We start from the raw sequence: 10,236 nt of genomic DNA on the forward strand, positions 1-10,236 counted from the left end.
TCGAATGATTTTGATCCATCGATCGAAGGATTTTCGTTCAATCAGGAAATTGTTAGGAAGCCGATGGGGACCTTCCTCATAGGCTAACATTGGCCTCTGTAGGTTTTAGGTGGCGAACTAGGGGGTCGAAATTTTTTTTAAAGAGACAGTACTTCGACTAACGAATGGTCGAACGATTTTTAGTTCGAATCGTTTGATTCGAAGGTCATAGTCGAAGGATGAAGTAGCCCATTCGATGGTCGAAGTAGCCATATTCGACCATTCGAAATTCGAACTATTTTTCCTCTATTCCTTCACTCGAACTAAGTAAATGGGCCCCTTAGTGTGATGTAGACATGAGACGGGTTGCATTTGGTCTTTATTTTTTTGTTGTTTTTTTTTTTAGTTATTCGGCTTTTTGTTCGGCAGCTCTCCATAGACTGGAAGATGAATAGGAGAGGCCTGGATAGAAAGATATGGAATATATGGAACAATAATACAATAATAGCCTCATAGAACAATAGTTTGTAGGGTTGTTGAAGTCAGTGACTGTCCATTTGAAAGCTAAAAGATGCAGAACTGGAAGACAAAGTTGTCCCCAGCAGCAGCTCCCCATCTTGAATCTTGTTAGGACATTTTTTTGTGTGTCGGTGGCACTGCACATGCTCAGTGTGTTCTGGGCTGCTGCTGAGAAGCTATAGGGGTTGTTGGAAGAATATAAGCCTTATATTGTGACATTTCTATTCTATGTGTACTGTATATTGTGAGTGGGTCCCTAAGCTCAGTAAGTGACAGCAGCACAGAGCATGTGCAGTGCATCAGCAGAAAAGAAGATGAGGAGCTACTGGGGCATCTTTGGAGACACAGATCTTTACTGCTAAAGGGCTGTGGTTGCCTTGGGCTGGTACAGAAGCACAAAACATAATATACAACATTTCTAGCTACTTCTTTAGTTCGGCTTAACTTCTCCTTAGGTAGAGCAAAGTGTGAAGTTAATTTAAAACTGGGTTGATGTTTGTTTTATAGATATAATTCAAATTCTTAGCACATGGCGACTATTTATGTACAAGACCGTAGATGAAACCGTTGCGTTCAGAATAACAGCAGTGCGTTTAAAAAAGCGAATAAGCTCAAAATCCTTATAATAACGTTCACACAAATGCATTGGGAACGCCGCACATTCTACTCCAAGTCAAAACATGAAGAAAAAAATGGATCAAATTTGTGTTATTCCTTTACAGCGAGTGAAGAAAAGGGAATATTAGGCTTTTCAAAAAAAAATTAAAAAATAGCAGTGTCTGTATTCTCCTTCACTAACTCAAACGTTGACTGTGTAAATGGAAAGATTTTGCTTTCCTTTGAATGACTGAGTGATTAAGTCACTAGTTGTAAAATGGCTGGATGATCGTAGCCAGTTTGTAAGGACCGACTATGAACTCGTTATCGTGATACGTTCATCCTTATCAATAAAGAAAGCTGCACAAAGGGGCTCTGTGAAGGTTGCAGTGAAGGTGTGTAAGTGTCTGATGGGAAAATGAACCTTGTAAAAGGAGAGAAGCCCCGCATCATAATCTAGGTAAATCCCAATTGGTCCATTTTGGAAATGGCGATCTATAGTGTTTGTGCTGGAGTTAAACATGGCTGACAGGTCCTTGCCAGACACGCACACGCACCAGGACTTTTCATTTAGCCCTAAACAAGCATCAATGCCCCTCCTTTTTAAACTGGGATAGGCAACACCGACACTCCAGCCTCGCGACTGACTGGACTCCACTTCCCAGTAATGTTGGCCTCCATCGAAGGATCTGGTGCTTAGAATCTGGTTGCTGGTGAATCTGTTGGCCGAGCATGGGCGGCTTTGGCTCTGAACACAATAAAAAGCCGTTTTTAGGTTATCAGATACAGAGATATGATTGCCAGCTGTGCCAACATCAAAAAGCACATCTGTCTCCTCATAAGCAGAAAAGCCTCTTTTTGTCTTGAGAGCGGATATGATATCCGTTAAGTTGTGAAGGTTCCTCTGCAAAGTGATTGAGATAGCCGTATCATCCATATCACCCGCAGAGAGGATCTCAACATCTTGTTTTTGATCATCAACATCCTCCTCGTGACATGTCAGCTGACCTTCTCTCAGTACAGTTAGGGGATCGGTTGCGATACAAACCTCCTCAAGGTGGCGCATGTTTTCACATAGGTCGGCTTTCTTTTTTTCCAGCTGTTGGATTAGTTTAGAAATGTGGCGTAACGCCTCGTCTTGATGCAGGGATCTCTCTAGCTGGATCTGACTCTCTATACGTTGCAGATGTTCTCTGAGGTCCCCAAAAAAGGCAGTGATTCTATCTGCTACACGGGCTGATCTTTCCTGAATGTCTCTCATTTGCTCAGTTAGGGTCTGGATGTTCTTTACAACCTCCTCCCTCCCTGCTGTCATTTTGGAAAGAATACTTGCCAGTTTTGCCTTTGTCTTCTCCGAGGTCTCATTGAGCCTCTCCACCTGATGACCTCTGTGCTCTCCGACCAGGCAGCAGGACGTGCAGATGCAGGTGTCATGCTCCAAGCAATAATACTTTAGCAGCTCCTTGTGGATGGGGCATTTTCGGCTGTCTAGAGAGGTGGTTGGTTCAAATAAAATGTGCTCTGGTGACCTGGTGTGCTTCTTGAGGTGGCTTTCGCACAGAGAAGCTTCACACTGCAGACATGTTTTTACAGCAGGCACAGGAGAGTGGCAGTAGGAGCACATAATCCAACTGTCATACTGTTCTGCCTGAGAAGAATGAAAATACCCTGCAATATTACTCAGCTTCCTGTTTCTATATACAGCAGGACGACCCTTGAATTTCACTCTGCATTCCGGGCAGGTGTAAGCTCCAGCGTTCCCCTGGGAAGCCACCACTGATTTGATGCAGCTCAGACAGAAGTTATGGCCACACTGTAGCATTACAGGATCTGTATAAATATCCAGGCAAACGGAGCAGTTTAACTCGTCCCTCAGATCTGCAGCTGCGGCCATCTTCGGGGTTAAGGAGAAGCCTAGAGGCTCTGCGGCTGCAAGAAGTGAAAGTGAAAGTTATTCATCGTCCTGGGCGAAGGTTGCCTTGTTATCTCTAGTTCCTGTGAGAAGATGACAGGCAGTGAGGAGAACCGTGCAGCCAGTGGGGGATTTAGTCATATAAAGGAGCGCACATCTGAATGCAGAAGTTTGGGAAACCTATATATTTAGTTAATTTTGTTATTCCTGCTTTCATTGTGCACTATTTTTCACTTTCATACTCAAGGGTAGCTGTGCTGTGCATTAAAGGATAAGTAAACCTTTAAAATAAGTGAATGTAAAATTGCACCACCTGCTGGTCAGTTTCCCACCAGTCTGACCACCAAGTAGTCAAGGAAATTGTCAGGAGAAAGAAAGAGGCTGCTCTGATGTTCTTCTGCTTAGGAAAAGAATTAGAAACCTTTCTCACATCTTTCCTAAGCAGAAGAACATCAGAGCAGCCTCTTTCTTTCTCCTGACAACTTCCTTGACTACTTGGTGGTCAGACTGGTGGGAAACTGATCAGCAGGTGGTGCTGTTGTAACAAAATTCATTCATATTAACAGTACATGTATCCCTTAATATCTTGGAATAAAAAGAAAACAAATAATGAATGTAAATGACAAAAGTGCTTAGAATAGCCCCTCATCAATTTTACATTCACTTATTTTAAAGGTTTACTTATCCTTTAAGGGGCAGATTTATCAAAGGTCGAATTCACACATTGGAATTTTAATCCCACTATTCGAATGTAAATTACATCTCCACCATAGAAACAGTCCTAATTTAAATATTCGCCACCTAATAGTTCATGTCCAAGTCAATGGCAGAGGTCCGTTGAGCCATTTGGAGATGTTAATAGCCTTCCTGACATTTGAGTTTTTTTCAGGAGAAAAATTCGATTAGTACGAATCAAATACAATTAGAATTTTCGGGTCAGAACCATTTGATTGAATATTAGACATTCTAATTTTTTCTTAAAGGGATAATGTCATGGGAAAACACGTTTTTTCAAAACCCGTCAGTTAATAGTGCTGTTCCAGCACAATTCTGCACTGAAATCCATTTTTTTCCAAAGTTTCCTTGTGAGGCAACTTCGGAAAACGAAGCACCATGAGTGCATTGCCGCAGGTGATTCTCATTTTAGCCGGCGGAGGGCAGGGGGAATGCAGTTCGGGGAGATTGTCACCCCCCGAAGAAGAGGAGATTTGTCGCTGGGGCGACTAATCTCCCCGAATCTGCTCGTGTGGCCAGACCCTTAAGAGTGAAGGAAGTTTATCAGAGCACAAGTCACATGACTGGGGGCAGCTGGGAAATTGACAAAATGTCTAGCCCCATGTCAGATTTCAAAATTGAATATAAAAAAATCTGTTTGCTCTTTTGAGAAATGGATTTCAGTGCAGAATTCTGCTGGAGCAGCACTATTAACTGATGCGTTTTGAAAACAACATGTTTTCCCATGACAGTATCCCTTTAAATAAGCTCCCAGTTGAATTGCATATTCAAATTAAAAATTTGATAAATGGGGCTCTTAAAGTTTAATACTGTAAGTGACCTAGCACAGCCTCTGTTGCTCCCTATATGGGCACCCAGCTCTCTCCATTCCATGCATGGGGGGGGGATGTTGTCCTGCAGCTGGTGGAGCACCCTACAAAAAATGCAGCTCTTAGGTTTGGGTTGCAATAGACACGCATTGTAAAAAAAAAAAAAAAGTCCTGACTCCCTGCCCTAGGATAATGTCACTTTATGGCAGTGGCTTCAGGTTCAGGTCCACTCAATTAAACCTACTTAGTCCTCTAGCTTTACGTATGACATGATCTTTCTGTTTTAACTGGTTGTGAACTAACCAATGGTTGGGGAAGCAAATTACCGGCACCTAGGACTCAATGCAAGCGGGCCAAGCCCTGCGTGTTTATTACCGAGTAAGGTTTCAGGGTTAAGCCCCTTCATCAAACCAACAAACCCACACCTAATAGCAGTGATCCCCAACCAGTAGCTTGTGAACAACATGTTACTCTCCAACCCTTTGGATGTTGCTCTCCGTGTCCTCAAAGCAGGGGCTTATTTTTAAATTCCAGGGTTGGAAGCGAGTTTTAATTGTATAAAAACTAAGTATAGTGCCAAGTAGAGTCTCCTGTAGGCTGCCGGTGGCTACCAATCACAGCCCTTATTTGGCACCCCAAGGGACTTTATCATGCTTGTGTTGCTCCTCAACTCTTTTTACATTTGAATGTGGCTCACGGGTAAAAAAAAGGTTGGGGACCCCTGCCTAATAGTGAACATTTAAACCCACTTAATTGCACAATCATTAACATACAATTGAATCCAATTAAAGTAAATATAAGGAAAAAAACATATTAATTTTTAGAGATAACAGGCAGGATTAAACTCTTCATTAAGTCTCCGTGTTTGTAAAAACCCATTTTCAATGACATTCTCTCTGTAGTAGCAATTTGTTACTACCCTGTTGATCATTTGTGAAAATGTTTTCTGCCATCAACTGGGCAACTCTATGCCCCTGCTCAAAAAAGTGCCTAGCAAGCGTAGTTTCTCCTTTCTTTTTATTTGTCTCCTCTTTCTGTTCAGTTGGCTGGTAATTTCGTATTGTCCTTTTATGTCCGTTCAGACGCATTTTTATTGATCTGCTTGTCTGCCCGACATATCCAAGTCCACACGGACGTTTTATACAGTAAATTACTGCTTTGGTGTCACAAGTGAACCAACTTCTTTTTTTGGATCCCTTCAAGGGGTGTTTCACACTGTCACCCGAAATAATGCCACTACAGTGGCCACAATTGTGACACGGGTATGTACCTTGAAGCTTGGTACGTGTAAGGGTTCGCTGTTTGTTTGGGTCAATTAAACTTTTACATTTCCTATAGGAGAACAACAGAGGTGTATTAAACACTTTGCCATATTTAGTATCTCCACTGACCACTCCCCAATATTTCAAGACAGTTCTCTTAATAAATTATTAGTGTCAAACATCAATGGTATACCTTTTCCTTGAGCCGACAAACAAATGTTGGTACAAGGCACTCCGGAAAGCCACAAATAGATCAGACCAGAAGATGAATAAAAAATTTTATTGTACGAACATCTCTTGCCTGACGCATTTCGTGTCTCTAGGACACTTAGTCATAGGCTTTTCCTTGACTCCTATCTCCCTTGTTTTTAAGTGTTTCACTTCTCAGGATTTGTTGTACCTCATTCCCTCTTCAAAAATCACTTTGTTTGTATCCCCTCTCCTGAAAATTTTCCACCATTTTTAAGGATTCCTGTTTGTATAACTCGTCATTAGACTCAATCCGTTTAATTCTGGTGAACTGACTTTTAGGCAGTCCTCGAAAAACACCAGGTGGGGTGTTGCTTTAATTGGATTTAATTGTATGTTAAAGATTATGCAGTGATTATGCAATTAAGTGGGTTTAAATGTTCACTATTGGGGTGGGTTTGCTTGTCTGACGAAGGGGCATTCCACCGAAATGTTACTCTGTAATAAATTCGCAGGGCTTGGCCCGCTTGCATTGAGTCCTGAGTGCCGGTAATTTTCTTCCTTACCCAAGTCTATTTGAGGTCTATTTAATGAGCACCAGACCAATATCCTTTGAGAGGCCAGGGTGGGCTGTTGGTTTTCCCTTTTGGACTAACCAATGGTTGAGCCTCAGTTTGGTCTTCTTAAATGTATGGCTTGTATTCTAATAGTTGTTTGGCATATTAAAATGCTAGGGGCAGGAGAAAGTCAGCCTCCTAACGAGCAATCAGTAGGCCATGGGTTCAGAAAGACATAGAAGAAGGACTTGCATGGACATCATAAGGAGACAGGGAGGTGTCCTTCTTTGCCATTGTTACTATGAAAGGTGTAAATTATACAACTGTTGCAGTTTGCTGACATATACGGTATTGAATCCTCTGAAGTGTATCTTAGGCATTGCATTGGCCTTAAAGCGAGTCTCTTGTTAAAGAGCAATTCCGGTTTTGTTATTTTTAATTTCTAATTTTAAGCTGTTACGTTTTACGTATGAATTCAGACCTCTTATGTTAAGAGATAGTAAGTTCAAGTAGTTGTCAGCCATAGCCCTTAATATCAAATGAACACTGCATGGATAAATTGATGTCCCACCACCATCTCATCCACCTCTGCTCCTCTGATTCTAATCTTAACAGACAATGTAACAGCATTGTCTCTATTATGGTCTGGTCCATAACAAAGGGGGTGAGAAAAAAAATGATATAAATAGATATATAAAAAAGAAAAGGAACAGTCTCCTATTCCTCTAGATAAGTTGAGTTTCTACTCTGCTTAATGTCTTCGAGCCAGTTCCTAAAAAAAGCTCCGCACCAGACCCGCCCTCAGTGAGGTTTGTGATCCCACAAGAGAGAAGGAAAGGGAGGATGATGTAATTATGAGGTATATTATGTAAGAGGGCACCTCCAGATATTACCACTACGTTTTACGTATAAGCCTATACCTAATACGGGGGGAAAAAACCCTATAAAGGAGAAAGGAAATGTGAGGGCAGGTCCCGTCTCTATTCATCATCTTAAATTATGTTCTATATGCCACTACCCACTATTTACAGAACTCTAATTCCGGTCGCTAGTGGAGCCTCTCTCTATGTTTTATTTCGAAATGTCACCGTTGAGTCGGCGAGTAGGGGAAATACTCCGCAGTAGATTCCCTCTTCCCAGCAAAGCGCCAATCTTAAACCCGACATATAATAGTCTCCTTGTATCTACTCTGGTATATACTTTCTATTCTAAACTATCTGCCAGTAATATGGTGAGAAAGGGAGAGGGAAAGGTGCGCTACCTAAATTGTGCATTACAATAGTCCAGAAGGGGCGAAAAGGCGCCAGAATTTTAGTGTGTCTCTTCTATAGCACCCCAGTAGCTCTACCTTTATACCTTTATTGTGGATTACCAATGTGGGTTCTTGTGCATTAACTTTGTGGTTACTCTGGGTAAACCAGAGGGAAAAAAAAGGGTGAAGTAGATTGAAAAAATAAACAAGTGAATGTATAAATATATAAAATGTAATGGAATTTAAACATTGGCAGCAGGGACCCCCATAAAAGTTTTTTAAAAATTATTGGTGGTCAGGGCATCCCATAAGTTGAAAAAAAAAATATTGGCGCCGGAGAATATTTAAAAAAAAAACATTGTGGCAGGGGCCTATAGCGTATTAAAATAATACATTGGTGGCTACGGCTTTAAAAAAAAACAAAAAACACACATTGGTATTCAGTAGAACTGAACTCGAGGCTTCAGGACTACAACTTCGTGACTTCAGGTCCTTTCGCGGCTTCAACTTCGGCTCTTTTTGTGACTTTGGGTCTTTTCACCTTTGGGACTTCAACTTCGGCTCTTTTTGTGACTTCGGGTCTTTTCACCTTTGGGACTTCAACTTCGGCTCTTTTTGTGACCGGTCTTTTTGCCTTTGGGACTTCAACTTCGGCTCTTTTTGTGACCAGTCTTTTTGCCTTTGGGACTTCAACTTCGGCTCTTTTTGTGACCGGTCTTTTTGCCTTTGGGACTTCAACTTCGGCTCTTTTTGTGACCGGTCTTTTTGCCTTTGGGACTTCAACTTCGGCTCTTTTTGTGACCGGTCTTTTTGCCTTTGGGACTTCAACTTCGGCTCTTTTTGTGACCGGTCTTTTTGCCTTTGGGACTTCAACTTCGGCTCTTTTTGTGACCGGTCTTTTTGCCTTTGGGACTTCAACTTCGGCTCTTTTTGTGACTTCGGTATTTTTGCCTTTGGGACTTCAACTTCGGCTCTTTTTGTGACTTCGGTATTTTTGCCTTTGGGACTTCAACTTCGGCTCTTTTTGTGACTTCGGTCTTTTTGCCTTTGGGACTTCAACTTCGGCTCTTTTTGTGACTTCGGGTCTTTTCACCTTTGGGACTTCAACTTCGGCTCTTTTTGTGACTTCGGGTCTTTTTATTGAAATACTGATTCAATACAACAGTTTTTAATTAATGTGGTTTTGAAAGTAATTAAATTTGATTCAAATCAAAACTTAAGCAATAAAGCTTGTTAAAATAGTTTTGAAAAAATAAAAATCATTGGAATCATTTATTTTCGATTACGTTTTTAAGTTTTTAAATGAGCAGTTTGATGTCCCAGGCAATTTCATGCTCCTGTTTATGGTTCTGAAAGATTAAGCAGCCGGAAAATGCTTTCAAAATGAACAATATTAACAATTACCAGGCTCATGCAATATAGATTTCCGTAGAATTTTTATTCCTTCATTTTGGTCATTGTCCCAGTGGAGCATACACTCTAATCACTCACCATAATCATAAACACTCACTACCAGGCCGGGACTGGCAATCTGTGGGTTCTGGCAAATGCCAGAGGGGCTGCTATAAGGTCCCATAGAAAGTCACTATTTAGTGGGCTGGTGGGGGCTGTTTGGGCCTCTATGTACCTGAAATGCCAGGACCTATTTTAATTCTTAGTCCGGACCTGCTCACTAGGGTCAGTAACGTAACTGGAGGGGGGTGGGCCCTGGTGCGGGACATGCAGCCGGGCCCCCGCCTCCCTCGTACCAGATGTTTTTTACCCAAAATCGGCTGGTGGTGCCGGAAATCGGCAGTGCGTGAGCTGCTAGGGGGCCCTGAGGGGGTGCAGGCCCTGGCCCAATTGCACCCCCTGCTCCCCCGGTAGTTCCGCCACTGACTAGGGCCAATTGTGTCAGAAGCCAATTAATCTACCGGTTTGTTTTTACTTATATAGAGCTGGAGTTCCTAAATTGTGGGACTGACCTTACTAGGATGCCCAGAGCAATTGCTGAAGGGGTAGGGATAGCATAAAATGCAGTAAAAGTGTAAATTTAAGAGAATATGCCTATAGCTGGTACATAAGACTGTAAGAATCCCGTGATTTAAAGGAATTAAATATGATGCATGGGTATCAAGAGTAATATAGTATAGCTAATATTTACACTAACCCACTGGTACAATAAATCCTTATCTGAATCAGGTAACAATGCAAGTGAAAGGAGGGCGGGTTTATATTTTTCATCCCAGACACATTCTCCCGATCTTTGTGCAACTCTTGAATCTTCTGAAAATTCTTCAATCGCTTCTCAGACTCGTGAAACTCTTTCTGTGGCTTGTGAGACTGATGAAGGTCTTGGTGTGACTCGAGCAGATCTTGAGCATCTGTTGTCGATCCATATTGGGAGGTGCTGGACCCCACGCCTGATATCCACGCCCCATTGGAT

General features: G+C 41.9%; 1 protein-coding gene and 1 long non-coding RNA gene across 2 annotated transcripts in view; one reads left to right on the forward strand and one right to left on the reverse strand.

Moving 5' to 3' along the window:
* Positions 1-862: 862 nt before the first annotated feature.
* Positions 863-2,989, reverse strand: LOC108702435 (E3 ubiquitin/ISG15 ligase TRIM25). Its single transcript, XM_018237885.2, has one exon. It carries the CDS (start codon positions 2,987-2,989, stop codon positions 1,409-1,411), a length of 1,581 nt encoding a protein of 526 aa, XP_018093374.1. The 3' UTR covers positions 863-1,408.
* A 6,733-nt stretch (positions 2,990-9,722) lies between these two features.
* Positions 9,723-10,236, forward strand: part of LOC108703234 — a 4,354-nt gene continuing 3,840 nt past the window's right edge. The window contains exon 1 of the long non-coding RNA XR_001933444.2: positions 9,723-10,236. This exon is cut by the window's right edge and continues 71 nt beyond it. This is a non-coding gene — a long non-coding RNA (uncharacterized LOC108703234).

Source organism: Xenopus laevis, chromosome 9_10S (genome assembly GCF_017654675.1).
Source record: "Xenopus laevis strain J_2021 chromosome 9_10S, Xenopus_laevis_v10.1, whole genome shotgun sequence".
Classification (NCBI taxonomy): domain Eukaryota; kingdom Metazoa; phylum Chordata; class Amphibia; order Anura; family Pipidae; genus Xenopus; species Xenopus laevis.